Source organism: Rhincodon typus, chromosome 10, assembly GCF_021869965.1.
Source record: "Rhincodon typus isolate 14 chromosome 10, sRhiTyp1.1, whole genome shotgun sequence".
NCBI lineage: Eukaryota > Metazoa > Chordata > Chondrichthyes > Orectolobiformes > Rhincodontidae > Rhincodon > Rhincodon typus.
Window position 1 is genome coordinate 51571189 of NC_063341.1, and position 23331 is coordinate 51594519.

The following is a 23331-nucleotide window of genomic DNA, read 5'->3' on the forward strand; positions in this document are numbered from 1 at the left end:
GCCTTCCGAGGAGACCAGCATGGCAAGATGTAGAGACCAGCTGATCATCCAGAGTGTGAGGGGAAGAAAGCAGCTTCGCAGACCCAGAGATAGAGCCACAGAGACAGCAACTGCATAATTTACAAGCGACTTGGGAAGAATTGTAACTGTAAGGGGCCAAACAGGATTAGAGATACTATGTTTAGTATTAAATATTATTGTAACTTTGTTCTTAATAAACTGTTTTTTCTATTGGTACAGCTCTATATGTATTGATTTGACCACTTTGGTATTGTAGGACATCTGGTCAAATTCATTCATAACATTCTGGTCGGAGTTGTCTGTAAATTGTTTGAAGAGGAACAAGACAACACCATCTATTAAATTTTAGTGATAATCATGGACAAAAGTTTTTTCATAGACTATTTGTAAAAATTTTGTAAACCCAGACATTCATTATTCTTTTGTTTTCCTTTAATTGCTTTTTTTTTAATAACTTTGTAACATTCAATATTAGAAATTTACAAGAAACTTATGTTATATGGTAGAAAACATGAGCATACAGTAATTCTTAAAGCTGCAAAGAATATTCAGCGGTCAAAGAGTTAAAACCATTGTGACCCATAATGACCTCGCAGGCACATCTTCTTGTAGATAAGGTCTTACGAAAAACAAAAATAATCTGGCATAAGGTTCAGTTGCAATGATCCTTCAGAGAACCAGATCCAAACAGACTAAGTTTTTGTTTCATTAGAGGAAGCCATCTTAAAACAGACCAAGAATTTTGTTAAAGAGTACTAAAGATATTATACAGAGTTGCATTTCCAACTTGATTTCACACAAAAAGAGCTTAAGAACAACAAATACTCCCAGATCAGTGTATCCAGGTCTTACTTGTTTACATGTCTTAATTGTAGAAGGCAGTATTTTAGCCACTTCATAAAGCAAGAGGACCTTCTCCATTCTGCTCGCCTCCACATGCTTTGTTAGTTTTATTTTTGTATTTAAGTCGCCATAATTCTTTGGAGAGACAGAAAGTGAAAAATGGAGAGAAGACAGACAGAAAGATTGTTCTTTGTGAGGCTATTGAAACAGGAGAACCACCTTAAGAACACTGTGACCCGCTATGCTCTTGAAGGCCGAGGTGGTGGAGTGCCAATGTCCACTGTGATGTTTGTGTACATCGGGTACTTCGCTACATTCACCAGTTTGTATTTCAAGGAGTTGATCCCATCCTGCTTCATTGTAACTTTAGTGTTCTGGATTTTTGTAAACCTGAAAGAGAATTGAGATTTAAACATTTAATCAAGACAATTAGTCGTCAAAAGATTCCTTTCAACGGGTTAAATACAGTTGTATTTTCTTTCACTGTGACTTGCAAACATTCAAAAAATGAGTCTCATGTTTTCAGAACCAACTACTAGACCTGAGGTTTTTTGAAAACAAGACCGGTCACTGCCCTCTATAAAGTATCACTGAGTGAAAATGACTAACGACATATACATAAAGTCATACCGCACGGAAACAAATCCTTTGGTCTAACCAGTCCATTCCGAACATAATCCCAAACTAAACTAGTCCCACCTGCCTGCTCCTGGCCCATATCCCTCCAAACCTTTCCTATTCATGTACATTTAAGTGTCTTTTAAACGTTGCAACTGTGCCCACATCCACTACTTCCTCAGGAAGTTCATTCCACACGCAAACCACCCTCTGTGTAAAAAAATTTGTCCCTCATGTCTTTCTAAAATCTCTCTCGTCTCACCTTAAAAAATGTGCCCCATAGTCTTGAAATCCCCCATCTTGGGGAAAAGGCACCTACCATTAACCCTACCTATACCCCTCATGATTTATAAAACTTTATAAGGTTACCCCTCAACCTCCTACGCTCCAGTTAAAAAACGTCCCAGCCTATCCAGCCTTTTTTTTATAACTCAAACCTTCTACACCTGGCAACATCTAATACCTTTCATAATACCTTCTGAACCTTCCCTAGCTTAATTATATCCTTTCTATAACTGCGTGACACAGTACTCCAGAAGAGGCCTCTCCAACGTCCTCTGCAAACTAAAGACTTCCCAAATCCCATGCCCAAAGGACTGAGCAATGGAGGCAAGCATGCTAAATGCCTTTTTAACCAACCTAATGCAAATTTCAAAGAATTATGTACCTGAACCCCTAAGTCCCTCTATTCTACAACGGCCCTACCATTAATTATACAAATCCTGCCCATTTGTTGTACCAAAATGTAATACCTTGCATTTATCAAGATATATCCAGACCTGCCATTTTTCAACCCATCGACCCATTTGATCAAGATCCCTGCGTAATCTTAGAAAACCTTCTTCACTGTCTACTATGCCACCAATGTTGGTGTTGTCTGCAAACTTACTACCCATGCCTTCTAAATTCTCATCCAAATCATTTATATAAACGACAAACTCTGCATGTTAAAAGAAGCATGGCATCTGAGACAGGCAGCTGGTCTCTTCTAACACGTTGGCAGTCTCTTCGTCAGTGATAACAAGACAATGGGCCTGCTGACCCCTGTTGAGGTCCTTACCATGTATTCATGCCAAGTGATTGAAATGAAAATTGACTTCACTCTTTAGGCTCCCACCGAACTATTTGGTTAATAGATTTCAACCAGCATGCAAACCCTTTCAGGTTGAAAGTTCAGACTTGATAGCTCAAAGCCCTCATTCCTTGAATCTCTCAAACTTACATGAATTTAATGAAAAAAAGAACCTGGAATTAAGAGCCTCCTAAATCCATTGTCGATTGTCAGAAAACCCATCTAGTTCACTAATGGAGCAGTAAAGTTAACGTTTCAGGTTGGGACCCTTCTTCAGAAATGGGGAAATTTCTGAAGAAGGGTCCCGACCCGAAACGTCAACTTTCCTGCTCCTCTGATCTGCCTGACTGCTGTGTTCATCCAGCTCCACACTATTTTATCTCTGACTCCAGCATTGGCAGTTCTTAGTATCTCTTTAATTAATGTCCTTTAGGGGAGAAAACTGTCATCCCTACTTGGTCTAGCCTACATGTGACTCCAGACCCACAGCAATGTGGCTGACTCTCAACTGCTCTCTGGGCAATTAAGGATCAGTAATAAATGCCGGACCAGACAGTGATGCCTACAACACATGAATGAATTTTGAAAAAATGCGTCTCAAGGAGAGCAGATGATGAGAGACAAAAATACAAAACCATTCCTGTGTGCCAGTGCCTTTGACCAAGGGGCCCTCAAGTGTATGCAAAAAAACCCATGCACATATAAACTTGCTGCAGGATGAGCCTCCTGCCTGCTAATAGCAGTTGTAGGATGGGGCATCTAACTGGGTATTAATTGCTCAGACAGCTGCAATCAGAAAAAATAGTGCTCCTCCAGACTCAAATATTAAAAATGTAGACTCGTTGCTAGTCACCACTAGGCTCTCTCACCTGGCTGTCACCTCAACCCATCATCTCAATGTGCAGATTGGCCCCATTCCAGTTATACATTCATCAGCTCCTTCTTCACTCATTCTCCCTTCTCCTAGTCAATATCTGCTTTGATTGCAACTCCTTACCCTTTAAAGACCTACCAAGACACACTGCCCATAATACAATAGCTTAAATATCAAAAAGTCTTCACTGGACAGTTAGAAACATAAAAAGTAGGAGCAGGTATAGACCATTCAGCCCATCAAGACTGCTCCACCATTCAATATCAACATGGCTGATCTTCTAACTCCACAACTCAAATCTTGTTCTTTCCCCATATCCCATGACATCTTTAGCATCTAGAAATCTATATTTCTTCCTTAAACATATTCAGTGATTTCATCTCTACAGCATTCTGTGGCCACCCTCGCAGTAAGAAAATTTCTCCTCATCTCAGTCTGATATGCCCTAGCAGGTATCAAAGACAGCACAGCACAGGAACAGGTCCTTTGGCTCACCAAGCCTGGCTGACACATGATGCCTTTCTAAACTAAAAGCCTTTTGCCTCTACACAGTCTGTGCCCCTCTATTTTCTGCTAATTCATGAATCTGTCAAGATACCTCTTAAACCTTGCTATTGTAACCACTTCTACCACCTCCTCTGCAGGCATATTTCAGGTACGTACCATGCTCTGTGTAAAAATCTTGTCCCTCACATCTCCTTTCAACTTTCCCCCTTTCTGTCCTGGAAAAATAACTCCAACTCTCCATTCTATCCATGCCTCTCATAATTTCATAAACTTCTGTCAGATTGCCCCTCAACCTCCGACGTTCAAGTGAAAACAAACCAAGTTTGACCAATCTCTCCTCATAGCCAATACGCTCCAAGCCAGGCAACATCCTAGTAAACCTTTTCTGTACCCTCTCCAAAGCATGCACATTCTTCTGGTAGTATGGCAACCAGAACAGTGTGCAATATTCCAAATGTGGCCTAACTCAAGAACAAAAACTGAAGTTGCTGGAGGTCCGCTCTGCAGGTCCGGCAGCATCCATGAAGAAAAATCAGAGTTAACATTTTGGGTCCAGTGACCCTTCCTCAGAACGACTCCTAACTTAAATTCTATGCAGCTGCAGCATGACATGCCAATTTTTATCACCTCACATTTACCCAGATTAAATTCCATCTGACATTTCTCTGCCCAAGTCTCCAGCCTATTTATATTCTGCTGTATCCTCTGGTAATTCTCCTCACTATCCACAGCTCCCTCAATCTCTATGCCATCTGCAAACTTACTAAGCAAACCACCTACGTTCTCCTCCAAATCATTTATATATGTATTACAACTGGGGTCCCAACACCGATCCCTGCTGAACACCACTGGGCACACTTCTTCAGATTTTGTACAAGATCCCAACAATTTCCCCCCTTACCTCCCTCAGTATTCTGGAATAGATTCCATCAGGTCCTGGGGACTTGTCTACCTTAATGCCTTTCAAACACCCAACACGTCTTTTTTGTGTTGATATATCACTCTCTAGACTCAACATCCATCATATCCTTCTCCTTTGTGAATACCGATGTTAAGTTTTTGTTAAGGACTTCACCTTCTTCCTCTGGTTTCATGAGTACCTTGAAACTGTGGCCCTTTATTCTGAACCCCTGGTCAGGGGAAACATCATCCCTATGTTTCAATTAGGTTCTCCCTCATTCTTTTAAATTCCAGTGAATGCAGGCCCCATCAGTGTAATCTTTTCTCATGTGAAAAACCTGACATCCCAGGAATCAGTCTGATGAACATTCACTGCACTCTCTCTATAGCAAGTATTTATTTTCTGAAGCAAGGAGACCAAATCTGTAAGCAACACTCCAAGTGTGGTATCACCAAGGCGCTGTACAGCTGCAGTAAAATTTCTTTGCTCCTGTATTCAAACCGTCTTGCAATGAAGGCCAACATACCATTTGCTTTTCTAATTGCTTGCTGCACCTGCATGCTTGCTTTCAATGACCAGTGTACAAGTACACCGAGGTCTCTTTCTACATCAACCATTCGTAATCTATCATTTAAACAATACTGTATCATTCTGTTTTTCCTACCCATTTTTCATTTTCTGCTGCATTTGCCATGCATTTTTTCCACTGAGTCAACTTGGCTAAATTACTCTGAAGCCTCTTTACATCCTTTTCACCGTTCACACCCCCCACCTAGGTCTGTGTCATCATCAAACTTGGAAATATTACACTTGCTTCTTTCATCTAAACTGTTGATATATATTTTGAATAGTGGGGAGCACAATAGACCAGATAGTTGATCTTTGCAATACTTCAATTGGCACAACCATTCATTCTAAAAATAACCCATTTATTCCTACTCTGCTTCCTGCCTATTAACCAATTCTTAATCCATGCCAGTACATTACCACCAATCCCATGTGTTTCGATTTTGCACAATAACCTCTCATGTGCCTGGGAAGAAATAGCAGGTAGCTGCATTTCCCTAGTCCTATTTAACTTAGGTCCTAAGGCCAAGATAAGGTTTGAATTAGACCTGCCAGCATTTCATGAGTTTGAATGGGTAATTTACTGTTTCTCTCATAAGGCTTTTGTTTTGACTCAGATACTGCAGCATTGACCATAAAAATCGAACCTGTACAAATCCATTTTGAATTTAAAACACAACACTTAAAAAAATTATGGAATTGGTCAAAAAATGCCAAATATAATATTGGTTCATAATGAAAATTGTTCTTTTTTTAGAATGCATCCAAAACTGTTTTCTAAGTAACTCTTTTTCTAAGTCAAAGAAAACAGCAATACTTGGTAATGTTCTGGTGCAAATAACTGATGCAAGAATAGTACAACAGCTCCAATATGAAAATAGAAAATAATATTGAAGATTCAAAGCTAATATAATTGAAGTGAAAGTGAATGAAGCAGGGATCTGGCTCTAACTAACAAACCCCAGAAAAGTGATCAGTGTGGAGTCTTCAAATTTGAGATGCTATTATGAAAAGTCACATTGTTTCTGTAAGGTCAAAATGTGGGTGCTTCAATAGAACGAGTGCAATGATAAATAGATAAAACTGGATAGAAAATTAAAAGTAAAATAAATCACGGATTAACAATGCAAAATATATTTATGAGGAATACAGAATTGTAGTGTGATGGTGGAAATGGAACTCAGAAGTTAAAAGGAAATGTGAACAAGTCTAACTGACTCTACACTGACCCAGGTACTGGAATGCTCATCCTGGACAAAATCCAAAATTTGACCATACAGTCCTATATCTTGCATCTAATCATCAGCGTCACAAACCACTAGCTTCAAAACGTTACAAAAAATCAACAAAAGGAATACAAGCTGACTTTCCCAAGCATTAATACCAACTACAATCTGTATATCACAGCGGTCCCTTCTAATTTCATCACAGGAATAAAATGCACACACTCCACCTTTCTTCATAGCCATCCAAATCATCTGAAATGAACCAAAACAACTTGAAGTAACCTTTCAATAGCTCCCGATAATATGCAACTCATTAGCAGTTTATGTTTTCACGAGGATTCTTTGGTATGTAAATAGACATCTCGTTTCTCTGGCATATCAGGAGTACATAAGCCACAATGGAAATTCTATTCACCAGACTCTGAAACATAGCTAAACACAGAATGTTTGATTCCTGGCACTGTTCTCCAAAGCTATTGACGATTCTCCTTCACTTGCCTACAGCAGATTTTATAAATTCAGCACGAATACTATCTATACCTACAGATTTACTATTAGCTAGGTAATGCAGCAGGGAGCTCACTTCCTCCCAGTGAACAGCTTAATTAATGTTTATCCACATTATACACCAGATTTTCCAGAAAAACTGTCCAGTCAGACACCTACTCAGCACATTCCTCTCTTTAAATCCTCAGAATTCTCTAATGGGTTTGCTGAAGAGCACATATCAATCATTGGAAGCATAGCAAAGGAATCCTCTTGACCATGATTAATTTCAGATTTTAGGCAAAGGAAAAACAATTCTAAGATAAGCCTGGTACGATGGCCCGTCCATTGATCCCACTTTGCTTTCTTAATGTTCTTCTTAGCTGGCTCAAAATCCTGGAATTCTTTCCTTAACAGCACATGGACTGCAATGGTTCAAGAAGGCACCATCTTCTCAAGAGCAACTCCGGATGGGAAATAAATACCGGCCAGACAGCGACAGCCATGTCCCAAGAGAAAATTAAATAAACCTTTTAACTACTTGATAATTATGAAAAATGACATGCTGCTAATTGACCATTTCATACTTTCGTGGAGGACATGGAAACAAATCCATTCTTAGGAACAGCAAAGTCCAAACATGGACTTCTTACCGTCCAAACATTTGGGTATTTCTGGTGGAGAAAGAAAGTTCAGTTATTTCGTGAGGTAGCCTTACGCTTTCATAACGGAGCAACCTTTGACAGATGTTGAAGTTATTGCCTGTTTTATAGTCTTATGAACACAAGGTCCACTTGTGTTTCTGACAAATCGTTTTAAACAGATAGGTCATGAGCTTCCATTTCATTTGCCTTTCCAATGCAATTCTCAAATTCAAATCTTTCAGCTGTAGTGCTAGCTGAGTGCATTGGATGATGGAGTTTGCACCGAGATTTCTTCATGATTTCTCAAGAACATCTGCGAACACCTTCCTCATCTTTGAGCCAACTGAAACGACATGTCCAGCCCATTCTTCTGAAGATTCAATCCATTTGTATTGTTTTTAAAAGGTGTTTTACATATATATGCAGAAGAAAAGATTTTAGGCTTCTCTGATCTGTAAAGTTTCTGAATGCTTGCAAACCACAGTAATCACTGATGGATTGAAATTATCCTCATCAGTTAGCTCATTTTCCAATGTGGGAATGCATGTTTACAAGGACAGGCAGTATAAGTTCAATACACTCTCAAAGCAGAGCTGGTTATTAGAGGTCACATATTTTAGTGAGCAACAACTTTACCTATCTCACTGTAATTCATGATGCCCAAATAACTGACATTATACACCTGATTTTGCACTACTGACCCAATTGTTACCTGGATAAAACAATTTCCAACTTTCTGAATATCTAATAATGTTTACATTTCACTACATGGAGAGCTGCTGAGGGCAGAGCCATACAATGGATAGTAACCAATGACAGGGCAGCAAATCTTTTGAGAAGTGGCAGTGGCAATCAAAGTCAAATTTCAAGTCTGATCCTTTTTACTTAACCTGCCCCAGAGTTGGTTTCTCACCTGAACATCCAGTGCGAGCCTCTTGAGAAATGTACAGCATACGTGATGTGGGAGACTCCCAGCACATGCACGATCAGCACTGGAGGCCAAACCACATCACCTTTTACAGCAGTAACTGCCAGATTCCAGGGTTTAAAAGGTCCTAAATTTGTAATGATAAACTACAGAGAGAAGGCAAATGGGTAAAGGGGTCAGGTAGCCAGTGTGTGGACAAGGGGATAAGGTGTTAGGTAAGTGCATGAAGTAGTAGAGTCTCAGGGGTGAGTGAGTGAGGGTGTAGGGTACCAGGAGGGCAGGTGCATAGCCTACCAGGTTGGATAAAAGGGTAGGGTACCAGATGACTTTGTTGTTGGGTGGTCATTAGTTTGGAAAGAAGCAGTTGGGTGTTGGGAGTGAGGTGTATGGGAAGGGAACGAAGGGTCAGATGTCAGTTGTTGGAGAGCAGGCCATGGTGTCAGTGAAAATAGTTGGCTGTCAGTAGTAATCGCCTCTAACATTTCCTGACTTGCTATGAAACTCAGTAAATTGGAACCTTTGGACGTCTTCAACTCTATTATCAGTGCTTTTTTCGGAGGGTTCCAGATTCCAGGTAATTGCCCATTGGAAGTTTCAATCTGGGCGATTACCGCATAGTCATCCCACAGGACATTGTCAGGCTATGACCAATCTTTGGCTATCCTTAAACCAGAAGATCTGGGTCAGTGTTCCAACTGAAGGTTAGCAGCAGTGCATTGCCTTGAGTATCTCATAACAAAGATGAGTACTTTCTACATGATGCATTTTATATACTAGGAACTCCTTCCACCATCTACCAGTTATATCAATGTGTGTTATACAAGCACAGTGACACTTCCAAGAAACAGATTTCGTTATAATGGTCACATTCTTCAATTATAAATAATCATAGAAATTCTACAGGTGATAATTGCTGAAGATTGAATACATTATTTCCCATTAAGGAAAAGTAAGGGTTCTATTTTTTTTCCCAAATTTAAATCCTATTTTTCCCATAAAGCATTAGCTATTACATTGGAAAGGTGAATGCCTAAAATGCTCAAAATGAATATCCAACAAGGTCAGAGTCAAAGTTTTAAAAAGTCAATTAAATTGCATTGGCAGCCCAAGTTGTGGATTTACAATGAATGGAAATAGAGTAGGTCCAGAACATTTCATATTAAACTGGTGCCATGTGCAGTGAATAGGGAGGATAGAATAGCAGGCATGAATCAGTCATGAGATAATATGCGATATGATGGAAGAGGAAACATGAGATATTAAATTTTACATGCCATTTAAGATATAGAAGATAAATTATCATTGGCCTTGACAAAAGAACAGAAGAAGTGGAAACACATAACATCCATTCTGCACACAAGATCCCAGCAACATCAAGGAGGGAATGATCAGTTTATCTGTTCAACTGGTGGCATTGGTCAAAGGTGAAATGTTAGTTAGGATAACCAGAGAACATTTAGTCATCTTTCAACAGAGCCAATGTTACATTAAAAGCAATGAAACAAAGGACATTAATTGAACATCATGTCTCAATACAGTTTTCTTTCACTAGAGTTCTGGTGTGGGTGTGTGGTATGTGCTCAGATCGTGGAGCAGGGATGAAATCCAAAAAGTGTTTGAGTCATCAAATGGGTTACAGTTGTCATGTTTTTTATTTGGCACATTTATTTGGCAGATGTTCCAAGATGTTCCACTGTCCGAGGTTAACTGTCTGCTTTTTTTTTAAAGATACGTACATACTTCTCTCTCTTTTTGACTTTCAGTGTGCCCACCAGTTTAAACCATATACCATTTCACTTCTTCTAAACCCCCAGCACTTTGTTCCTCAGTTTTTCAAACTATTTTTGCCCTCTTTTTCTGTTATTCCTCAGTTCTCTATTTTAATCTCTCATTCTGCTTCATCCCTCCTTGAAAAGGCAAATAGAGAACAATATGGTCAAAGTGAGCATTTGATTGTTAAGACTCTGCGTAAAATAGAAACGTTTGGGAAGCTGCTCCACTAGCATGTTCCTATCATCATACAATGATGATAGTTCATCATTGTTGTTTGTTATCCCTCTCTTATTAAATTTATGAACAAGAAGCAAACACAGTCTCAACATTTGCATTGCACTGCGGCCTCCAAAACACCTAAAATGCATAACCGTATCCACTGCTCCTGTTGTGTTTTCATGAACTTTCCAAAAACTCGATTATGCCTATTTCCATCTCTACTCACTTAGCTCTCACTCTCACTAACACTACACTGTTGCTTATTCCAATTACTGTTCCTAATCTTGCACTTGCATTTTCTGTTCAGTATTTGATCTAAACGAGGAAGCAGCATAAACGGTGTAATAATGAGATGAAGCTTGCAAGCAAAGAAAGATATAAACTAATAGAGATGTAGAGGATAGAACAGTGATTGCAATAATGTGTTTTGTTTTAGCCTTCCAAATCCAAAAAAGAAAAACTGAAGTCAGTCACTACTTTAGGCTAACAGAATCTCCAGCCTTATTCAAGTTGATGTGAACCACTGACTCATTACCAAGATCTAACTGTTGGTGATGCTGTTGAGTCATAGCTGGAGATACACTTTGGCCACCTTCTCCATATTGTTTCCTCTCGGGGAGATGAAAATTCTTGAAAAAGTACTAAAAGACACAAGTAGTGCAAGTCTGATTCTTCTTATAATTAAGAAAGGCTGCATTAAAAGCTAACAAATCACAAATCTTCATTGTTTTAATGTGTATTTAACAACATTAGTATAGTCTTAATCCAACCCGCCTCCCCAGAATAGGCAGGGCAATGTTGAGATAGTTAAATAGTTAAAAATAGGAAAGTGAACCTGGCCTTAATGATTATTTAAGAGCTTCTTCCCACCTCCACTTCTATTTTGAAATAATCTTTGACTCTTACTGCCTGTGGGGTCAACACTGTCCGAAACTTAAAAGACAGTGAAACAGAAAACGAGGAGAACCGAATATATCAGTGGCTTGACACACACTGATCTCGCTGCTACTCTGCAGTGACTCCTAAAGTTTCCCAATCTTGAGAATCCTGAGCTTGGGCTGGGAAATTTGGAGACACTGCCTAGATATACGGTCATCAAGACACATCAAAAGTTCCTATGTCGTGTAGGAATTGCAAAGAACAGATTTCAGGTGCCCATTCATGCTAAAAGACAGACCTTGTATTCCCTCTTTTGCAATGTAATCGGTGCTCTGTTTAAACTATTCATTATAGCTGAATCTACCTTGCTTCAACCACAGAAGTGCACCATTTGGCTGGTCATATTTGCACTGGCTCTCCAAACGAGTATCCTAACTTAGTGACATTCTCCTGGTTTTTCTTACATGTTGTTTCTGTTTAAATAGTCATTTAATGTCCTCTTGAATGCTTGTATTGAACCCACCTCCATCACACTTCTAGGCAGCGCATTCCAGACCCAAACCACATGTTTGGGTAAAACTCTTGTGTACTGTTAACGTTATAGTCTGCAAAGAATCTACCTGGTGCACCAGAGCCAGCCTCTAGACTTGGCTAAACCTGCTTCTTTTCTAAGTCTCTTCAAAACCCTAGTTTCTGGAATAAATCTTGCACTTGCCTGAAAGTGAACCAGCTTGTACACCACCAACTTGCTGTACTTTTGACAACTTCAAAAAGAATTCTCTACACAGTGCCCACCTGAATCTTCACTGGACATTGACTTTTTGTATTTGGGAAAAAAAACACATGTATTTTTGCTTTTTAAGTTATTCTTAATTGTCTCCCCATCATCCTCCCTTCACTCTGGGCCCTCTCCCATCATCCTCCCATTGCTATCAGGCCTCCCTCCACTCAGGAGTCTCCCTGGTTATCCAACCATCATTCTGGGGCCTAATATCCTTTTGCTGATCTCATTGTCTCCAGCCTGCTCTTTTATCCTCCTGTCAGCCTTGCTGCCCTCTCACTCTGTCTTTTTTATCCTCCTGCTGGACTCACTGACCCTCACTCTTGAACCTCCCTTTTTATTCAAGCTCTTCTAAGTCTCACTGTGCTCCCTCAGGGGCCTGCTGTTTATTTCCCACCAGTCATACTGTGCTCTCACTCTTGTGTCTGCTCTGTTGTCCTCCTACTGGTCTCTCTGTGCTCTACTACTTAGACCTGCTGTTTTATGTCTCGCGCCACCACTGTCAGTCAAGTCTCTACGCTCTCATTCTCACACCGGTCTCTCGTGGGAGACAGTCATCGTCTGACACTTGCATTGCAAATATTATTCATAAGTCCAAGCCCGAATGGCATCCAGGTTTTGCAGTATACAGGCATCGAGTGCTTCATCATCTTAGGAGAGGTAAATGGCACCGAATACTGTGCAATCATCAGAGAACTGGTGAGGTTACACAGACACACATGCTTTCATTTTTCCCAGACAATGGTTGTGCTACTAACTAGACACAATCAACTTAAAAGGAACTGTAATTCTATAAACTCAAAAATTGTACTTATCTGAATGGAATGTTCATACAAGATTAACTCATTATTTTGAGTTACTCAATGCTGCCGATCACTAGCTTCCTGATTATATCCCTAAAAGCCAGACTGAGACATGATATTACATTCAGTATAGATTTGCCATATAATATTGTCAAGTTCTTGCAATGCCCCCAGTATATCATTTCCCATGTACAGTATAGTGACATTACTGGCACAGCAGAATACATCAATGTAAACTTGAAAGAAAAACATCAGCTCTGCTCATCTCATTACTTTGTACTAACTTCAAGCAATGGCTTCTAATCTCATTAGCTCTCAGGTTACCTAGAGACCTCTGCTCAGCTGAAGGAACACCTTACATAAGTTTGTCTTTTTGACTTTCTCTAGAGATAACAAAATGCCTTTGGTTCCAATAACATTTAGAGCTTTTGCTCTTTAATGACTAAAATTAATGTTAGAACATTGGAAAGATTCATCAACGTACTGCATGCATTTGTCTTATCAATTTCAGATAGTGCAGTTTGAATCACAAGCGCGACTATAGTCGCAGAATGAGACCATATAAAAAGGTTTTACCAGAGGCCCAAGCTCTAACACTTGAGGTGTATTAAAAAGATGACACCACAGTGAAATGCTTGAGGGTAATTATTTATTTTCTAACACTACCCACTGTTGACTTCCTTGAGCTTTACAACATACCCCTCCCCAATAATGTTGCAAAGAATTTGCGCTCTATTGTGAGAAAAGACTACTGTTACAAAACTTTACAATCCCCTTGAATAATGACATTGCAGTGATGTACAGGAGTCAAATGCACCTTAATTCTTTTATAGCACTGGTTTTGTGTTACAAATCATTTGGAGTCTGATTTGCATTTGAAACATGCAATTTTACATTCTGTTTTGTAATCTGGATCTTTTGGATGGTGATAGTGAAAGCTCCAATTTTCATTCAATAACATGGCTGACTAGGAATCTCCCTTGCACTTGCTGTCTGCCTTCAGTGTGTGCTGGAAGAACCTGCAGGTTGCTAATCAAACTGTTTGGCCACATTACAAATCCATCTTTCTTGGCAATAAAGTTATGGGGTGGGACTTGAAGCTGGAGTGTCTGGCTCAGAAGCAAGTATCCTTTCCATTGTGCCACAAGCCCTCTCATTAATACAGATACTACATCCCTATCTCTGCATTCTGATAGCTAAATCCAACACAGTCAATATCCACACTGGTTTAAAATTGGGACTACAGTTTCCTTATGCACAGATTCCCTATACACCATTACTGCAAGTGGAAAAGAAACCTCCTAAACATTTTCAATAAGTTATACAATGCAGACAGAGAAATGTCTTTTTAAGGAATTTGATGAGTTTTCTTTAGTGTATTACGTTAACTCAGATCTGATGCAGATCATTTCTACCTAACCCATATTTAAATTATTCTCTTCTCCTCCAACAGACCTACACTACGGCATGCTCTAATCTCCATCTGAAAGGTCTGGCAGACTGCTCTCCTTCCCCGCTGTTAATTCCAAACTCCAGCCCAGTGTGTAGGTGTATAGATTTGTGGTCTAAGAAAAGATGTGTTCTTCGCATTCTGGCTTCTCTTTCTCCTGTAGGGAAGCCTCCATTCTGTGCCAGCCCTAAATAACCTGAAGAACACTGTCAGGCTCTGATCCTGGTGCAGGCTTTAGCACTATCTACTGTCCCCACCATTCCCTTCTTCCACCCTCTCCACAGGCACTGGCAGACCAGAATACTTGATACCATCGCACCAGCTACACCAATTATTGAGTCTTAATGTCAAAGGGCACAAATCTGCGTGTCAAACCTACCTCTGGGGGTTGGGCTCGTTGTGCTTATCTCGTTCATGCTTTATCATTCGGTATTTTCCAATCTTGGAGTCTGGTCGGGACACTTTCATACCTTTCAGTGTTATTCTGAAGAATAATGACAGATTTTTAAAAATGTCATTCAAAAGCTAGCAGAGTAGTTTCTCAAAAATAATTTAGAATAATAACATATACTGCAGAAATAACTTGCTGATGCAATAATTTACAGTAATGAGGCCAAAATCATTAATTCTTTAGTACACCTGTTATTATTGTGCATTCACACTGGCTGTCATTGTGTTCAAAACTACGCAAATATCAACTATCACTAATATGTTCTATAGAAAATAATTGATGAATATTTTAAACCAAGATTCTAATTTCAGGGTACATGTACTGGTTATAATAACAGGCAATAGCTATAGTTACTTGGGTAGTATTTCAAATCCCTGTTATCACTTCCAGAAACACTGCATACCTTAACAGATTGGGAACAACAGTGATGTGAGATACTGAGAGAGACAACAGAGATGGGATCTTGGAGACAAAGAGGGGACAGATCTGGAATGTTGAAGGCAGACAGAGAGGGCAGTGATGGGACGTTGGAGGCAGCGAGAGAGGGCAGTGATGGGATGGTTGGAGGCAGAGAGAGAGGGCAGTGATGGGATGGTTGGAGGCAGAGAGAGAGGGCAGTGATGGGACGTTGGAGGCAGAGAGAGGGCAGTGATGGAATGTTGGAAGCAGCGAGAGAGGGCAGTGATGACACATTGGAGGCAGAGAGAGGGCAGTGATGGGATGTCGGAGGCAGAGGTGGGATGTTGGAGGCTGAAAGAGAGGGCAGTGATGGGATGATAGAAGCACAGAGATGGTCAAGACATGTTGCGAGCGCAGAGACCAGAGATAAGGCATATCAAAGTTCCTGAGAGGGATGATTCGTGGGATGTCATAGGAACAAAATACGTATATTTAATATATATATGAAACAAATGGAAGATATATAACTTCAAAGACATTTCTTGGAAGTGAGATTTCCATTACTTTTTAATCTGTATAGAACTCATGGAAGCTGCTTGATATATCATTTGAAACATTCTGACTTGAACATCACCCTCTATGTAATACATTATGCAGGCCTTGTGATATAGATTTAGAATTTCATCAAGTTATTTTTAATGAATCGAGTTTTATCCTCTTATATAAAAAACATCTTTGTCCAATACCTGTACAGATAGGAGGTACACCATTATTTTACCATTGCAATATTTCCTTCGTCCACCAAAAAGGATTTGTTTTTCTGAATGCTGTCCTATAGTGTCCAACTTCAATTCTATCAAAAAGTCCCACTATGTCCCACTAACCTGATTGTAAATTTCAAGGTTCTAATTTAAACTCATTAACTGTCTCATCTCATACTGCCTCAGTGATGTCCTGCATCTTTTTGTTTCCACACACTTCTGTTCCACTACAAACAGGTGACATTTTGGGTTAAAGTCTCACTGCTCTGGTAACATTTGCTCTGGTAAAGTCTGGTAACATTTTTTGCTGGAAAAGCTCAGCAGGTGTAGTAGCATTTGTGGAGAGAAAGCAGTCAACATTTTTGGTCCAGCAACCTTTCTTCAGAACTGACTGTGGATAGGAAAATATGGAACATATACTGAAGACAGGGGGTGAGAAGTGAGAGTAAATGAAAGGTGGAGATGGAGCCCAGAGAGAGAACACAGTAGTTATGTAAAAGAGCTGGATATAATAGTGAGACGGGGAGAAAGAATAACTGACGATATGGACCATTTGTGGGTGAAAATGGGATGGCTGTGTCGAAAGCAGCCCATGTGATGACAAGGCCTGGGGTGTGGGGGTGGATAAAGGACATGGAAGAAGGTGCTCAGGCTGTAAAATTATTCAACTCGATATTGAGTCCTGGAGGCTGCAGTCCCTGAGCAGAAAATGAGGTGTTATTCTTTCAGCTTCCACTGAGCTTTGCTGGAGCACTGCAGCAGGCCTGAAACACAGGATGTTGGCCAGAGAACATGGTGGTGTGTTTAAATGGCAGGCAGCAGGAAGCTCAGGGTCATATTTGTGACAGAACATAGGTGTTCTGCAAAGTGATCACCCAGTCCGTGTTTTGACTCCTCAGTGTAGATAAGACCATGTTGTGAGCAGTGAATACAATAGACTACATTGAGTGAAGTGCAGGTAAATCACTGGAAGGTTTGTCTGAGGCCTTGGATAGTGAGGAGGGAGGAAGTAAATGGCAATTGATACACCTTCTGCGGTTGCAGGGGAAGGTGCCGTGGGGATGCATTGGGAGTGAAAGAGGAGTGAACAAGCATGTCCCAGTGGGAGGATGGTACCTGTGGAAGGCTGACAAGGGAGGGGAGGGGAATATGTGTTTAGTGGTGGCATCTCGCTGGAGATGACTGAAAATAATGGCTTACAATCCTTTTGATGCAGAGGCTGGTGGGGTGGAAATTGAGGACAGGGGGACCTTTTCACTGTTGTGGGAGGGAAGGGAAAGGGTGGAGGCAGAAGTGCAGGGGATGGGCCGGATTCGGCTAAGGGCCCTGTCAACCATGGTAGTGGGGGATCCTCAGTTGAGAAAAAAGCTGGATATTTCTGAGGCCCCCCTGCGGAAAGTGGCAGCATTGGAACAGATGCAATTGAGACAGAGAAACTGCGAGAATGGAATGGAGTCTTTACAGGAAGCAAGGTATAAGGATGTATAGTTCAGGTAACTATGGAAATCAGTGGGGTTTGTCATACATATTGGTGGTCAGCCTATCCCCAGAAACAGAGATGTTGAGGAAGGAAAGGGAGGAGTCAGATATGGACTGGATGAAGGTGAGAACAGGTTGGAACTGAAATTGATAAATTTTTGCAATTCTGAATGAGAGGGGGAAGCAATGCTGATGATATCATCAATGATTTGTGGGGAGGGGCCCTGAGCTGGACTAGAACAAGGAATGTTCTGTGTACCCCACAAAGAGACAGGTATAACTGGGGCTACGCGGGATTCATAGTCATACCTTTGACATGAAGAAAAAGAGAGGAGTTAAAAGAGAAGTTGTTCTTCAACGTGAAAACGAGTTTGGCCACACGGAGGAGGCTGGTGGTGGCTGGGGACAGTTCAGGCCTTTTTTCCATGAAGAAGCGGATAGCCCTGAGACCATCCTGAGGGGGGTTAGATGTGTAAAGGGATTGTACATCCATGGTAAAGAGGATGTGGCTGGAGCCTTTGAACTGGAAATTCTGAAACCAGAAAAGCATCAGAGGAATCGTGGATAGAAGTGGGAAGGGACTGGACGGGGAGAAAAGAATTGAGTCAAAATAGGAAGAGATGAGTTCTGTGGAGCAGGAGCAGTCCTGTGGATTTTGGGAAGGAGGCAGAAGTCGGCTGTATGGGTTTGGGGGACTATGATTTTGGAGGTTCTGGGGAGGAGATGAACAGATAAAATGAGATTAAAGACTTTATCTACAGAGTGGGATGAAATATAATCATTTGGATTTAACCATAACACTATTGCTCACAATTCTGAACAGTATGAGGTACTTCCATTATTGAGAAAAATAGTTGCACTTCATCAAGAGTGGAGTCCTTATAATAAGTCCGGTCAAGCTACTTCAAAAATTCCCATTACCTCCCAATTTTTTTAGTATTTTTACAGATGCACTTACTATCTGAATAGCCAACTGTATGTAAGGTGGTTACACTGGACACGCCTCACTTTAAACTACTGAAAGCAAGGAAAATCCTATAGAATCAGAGATAGTAGAAACTGCAGATGCTGGAGAATCCGAGACAACAAGGTGCAGAGCTGGATGAACACAGCAGGCCAAGCAGCATCATAGGAGCAAAAAGGCTGACGTTTCGGGCCTAGACCCTTCATCAGAAATGGGGGAGGGGAAGGGGGTTCTGAAATAAATAGGGAGAGAGGGGGAGGCGGATAGAAGATGGATAGAGGAGAAGATAGGTGGAGAGGAAACAGACAGGTCGAAGATGCAGGGATGGAGCCAGTAAAGGTGAGTGTAGTTGGGGAGTTAGGGAGGGGAGAGCTCAGTCCAGGGAGGGCGGACAGGTCAAGGGGGCGGGATGAGGTTAGTAGGTAGGAGATGGGGGTGCGGCTTGAGGTGGGAGGAGGGGATAGGTGGGAGGAAGAACAGGTTAGGGAGGCGGGGACGAGCTGGACTGGTTTTGGGATGCAGTAGGGGGAGGGGAGATTTTGAAGCTTGTGAAATCCACATTGATACTATTGGGCTGCAGGGTTCCCAAGTGGAATACGAGTTGCCGTTCCTGCAACCTTCAGGTGGCATCGTTGTGGCACTGCAGGAGGCCCAGGATGGACATGTCATCTGAGGAATGGGAGGGGGAGTTGAAATGGTTCGCGACTGGGAGGTGCAGTTGTTTATTGCGAACCGAGCGTAGGTATTCTGCAAAGCGGTCCCCGAGCCTCCGCTTGCTTTCCCCGATGTAGAGGAGGCCACAACGGGTACAGCGGATGCAGTATACCACATTGGCAGATGTGCAGGTGAACATCTGCTTGATGTGGAAAGTCTTCTTGGGGCCTGCGATGGGGGTGAGGGAGGAGGTATGGGGGCAGGTGTAGCACTTCCTGCGGTTGCAGGGAAAAGTACCGGGTGTGGTGGGGCTGGAGGGGAGTGTGGAGCGGACAAGGGAGTCACGGAGAGAGTGGTCCCTCCGGAATGCAGATAAGGGTGGGGAGGGAAAGATGTCTTTGGTGGTGGGGTCGGATTGCAGATGGCGGAAGTGTCGGAGGATGATGCGTTGGATCCGGAGGTTGGTGGGGTGGTACGTGAGGACGAGGGGGATTCTTTTTTGGTTCTTATTGCGGGGACGGGGTGTGAGGGATGAGTTGCGGGAAATGTGGGAGACACGGTTGAGGGCGTTCTCGACTACTGGGGGGGGGGGAGTTGCGGTCCTTGAAAAACGAGGACAACTGAGATGTACGGGAGTGGAATGCCTCATCCTGGGAGCAGATGCGGCGGAGGCGAAGGAATTGGGAACAGGGGATGGCATTTTTGCAGGAAGGTGGGTGGGAGGAGGTGTATTCTACAAGCTTCAAAATCTCCCCTCCCCCTACCGCATCCCAAAACTAGTCCAGCTCGTCCCCGCCTCCCTAACCTGTTCTTCCTCCCACCTATCTCCTCCTCCCACCTCAAGCCGCACCCCCATCTCCTACCTACTAACCTCATCCCACCCCCTTGACCTGTCCGTCCTCCCTGGACTGACCTATCCCCTCCCTAACTCCCCACCTACACTCACCTTTACTGGCTCCATTCCCGCCTCTTCAACGTGTCTGTTTCCTCTCCACCTATCCTCTCCTCTGTCCAGCTTCTATCCGCCTCCCCCTCTCTCCCTATTTATTTCAGAACCCCCTTCCCCTCCCCCATTTCTGATGAAGGGTCTAGGCCCGAAACGTCAGCCTTTCTGCTCCTATGATGCTGCTTGGCCTGCTGTGTTCATCCAGCTCTGCACCTTGTTGTCTTTAAAATCCTATAGAATATAGCTCCTAGCCAACTCTGCACTTACTTGGATGCATATTCCTTGTTTTATTTTTGAACGTGTTCCAGTAGACCTTTGGCTAAAGTTCTATTCTAAGCATTACCAAAACAATCCTAAACAGTTCCTTTTAAGAGACGCCAAGAATGATAGACAAGAATGGTAAAATGCCTCCTAATCAATTTTAGACACGGCAACAGTCAGTCTCTCGGGAGGCAAATTCATAGCTGGATCCTAACTGCTTGACACATAGGTACATATATCAGTGACACATTTTCAATCAATGGGTGGGAATCAGGAAGGTTTTCAGTCAAATCTGGAATCTGACAAGGCCTTTGTCTCTCCTACATCTTACTCATGCACTGTATCAAACCTCACAAAGGATGCATGTATAAGGGAGGTAACAATCTAAGACAGTGTAGGCACGCAGGCCAAAACAGGATGGTGCATTCTGTTCGATGATTCTGAATCTGGCAGACAGCCTGTACATGGATGATATTGTCTTCTACGCAGATTGCTCAACAGTTGTGACCATATGATCAAGGAACAAGAATAGGCCACTCAGCCCTTTAAGCCTGCTCCACCATTCAATATGATCATGGCTGATCTGATTTTAACCTCAACTCTACATTCCTGCATATCCCTGATAATCTTTCATCCTCTTGTTAATCAAGAATCTGTCCACCTCTGCCTTTAAAATATTTAAAGATTCTGCATCCACTGCCTTTTGAGGAAGGAAATTCCAAAGACTCTAAAACCCCTGTGAGGAAAAAAATGGTTTTCTTGCCTCAGAAATGGGCACTTCCTTATTTTCAAACAATAACCTCTAGCTCTTGATTCTCCCCAAGAGGAAACATCCTTTCAATATCCACTCAGTCAAGGCCACTCAGCATCTTATATGTTTCAATTAAGTCACCTCGGACTCTTTTAAACTGCAGAAGGTACAGGCCTAACCTTTCTTTATAAGGGATTCATCTCATTCCAGGTATTAGTCTAGCAAACATTCTCTGAACTGCTTCCAACGCATTAAAATCCTTCTGCAGATACGGTGACCAGTACTTGTATGCAATACTCCAGATGCAGAGCAGTTCAAACCAGTTACAAGCGTCAAATTATATCATGGCAAGAGTGAGGCCACCTTCTCTGAACTGAATGATTTTTGTCCCATTCCCATCAGATCAGCTCACCTCACGGAATATCATTCAGGTTGGGCAGAGCTTGTGTAATAAACTGAAAGGAGAACATGGCCAAGGTAAAGCAGGAACTGGGAATGTGGGAGTGATGCTTCCTCTTCACTGATTGTAACAACCTGGTCATTGATTGTGCTACATGACTCACTAGTCTGGCCCAAACCCTACTTCTGCTCCCTGCCATCATTCTCAGCAACTTCCATTTCATCTGGACATTAAAATTGGATTCTGTTCGCAAGGGCACTGTCTGCAAATTTCTGGACGAAGAGGTGCAAATGAACCTAATGTCACCTTCAATTGGACGATCACCTTTGCAATTGGCTGCATTGAATTGTACCAAGATGTTCAGAATGCAAAACCAAGTGATACAGTGTGCTAGGGTTTTATTGTAAAGGATGGATCTGGCCATATTGCTGCAGAACATTCCATCTGGTTGGACTTTGTCACTCATCTGCTCCTACACAAAAGTTTGTGCCGTAAAATACCACTGATCACAACTCAGCCAGTGGTCTACACCCAATATCCTCGAGTGTCTGCAGGAAAATAGGATGGTGCATCCTGTTGGACAATTCCGAACGACACCATAGAAGCCATCTGGCAGACAGCTTCACTTCCAAAACTTACAAGTAAGCATCAAGATGTTGTATGGCTGTTTGTAAAAAGGACCCAAGCTGTCAGATTTTCATGTAGTGTCAACATCTCAGTATCTAAGTTTATATCCCTTGAAGGAGCTGTGGTAGGGAACAAACCATCGCCCACCATCTTCTGGATTGTATCTTTGCAAAGAAGGTCTGGAAAGAGAATTTTCTTTTTGCTGAGTTTCATTCCCAGCTCCTCCATAACAGAAGCACACCCATAACAGGGTTGCTCCTGGGGCACACTGAGATCAATATGAACTGCTGCTGGAGGACTTATAATTTGGTGAATGATTTTCATAAAACTTGCAGGCATTGCAATGAAGGAGTTCTACTTGACTGATTGTTGTGGACTGACATAGTCACAGTTCTATGACAAAATGCCAAGGGCTACTCTGAAACATGGGGCAACCATTGCCAAGGTTCAGTAAGGAAAAATTTGTCTAAGGCTTTCCTGCCATAGCATACAAAGGGGCTGAAAATCATGACAAACCCTTCAGGGGATTGTGCATCAAAGGTGCTTTGACATGAAATGTTAACATATAATGTAATTACGACTAGTAATTTTAATGCAGTGAGGCATCTCAGGGTGCCCTGTACGGTACTAGGAAATAGTGAATTTTATTGCACTTTATATCATATCAAAGTCGAACTGTTACATAGTCTACTTTCATAAATTTTCTAACTAAAGCACATTTTTTTTCAAAAACATTGAATCTTTGGAAAGGTTGCACTGTTGACTATGAGGAACAGTTACAGGAATACAGCTAGATTACTTACCGGAGTAATCAGATCAGCCATGGTCTTATTAAATGGTAGAGCAGACTCAACAAGCCAAGTGGCTTACTAATGTTCCTATTATGTACATTTATCTGAGACTAAGCTAAACACAACATGTTAGGATATAATGAGACAAGGTGCAGGGCTGGATGAACACAGCAGGCCAAGCAGCATCATAGGAGCAGAGAGGCTGACGTTTCGGGCCTAGACCCTTCATCAGAAAAAGAAGGGTCCAGGCCCGAA

The 23331-nt window shown here is 41.8% G+C and overlaps 1 protein-coding gene across 3 annotated transcripts in view; it reads right to left on the reverse strand.

Annotated features, from left to right (window-relative positions):
* Positions 1–435: 435 nt before the first annotated feature.
* Positions 436–23331, reverse strand: part of b4galt2 (UDP-Gal:betaGlcNAc beta 1,4- galactosyltransferase, polypeptide 2) — a 401349-nt gene continuing 378453 nt past the window's right edge. For all 3 annotated transcript variants that reach the window (XM_048601583.1, XM_048601584.1, XM_048601585.1), the window contains 2 exons: positions 14972–15076; positions 436–1254 (listed from right to left, as the gene is read on the reverse strand). In XM_048601583.1, coding sequence (XP_048457540.1) covers positions 1104–1254; positions 14972–15076 — 256 coding nt within the window. In that variant the 3' untranslated portion in view covers positions 436–1103. The remainder of the gene's footprint in view (positions 1255–14971; positions 15077–23331) is intronic.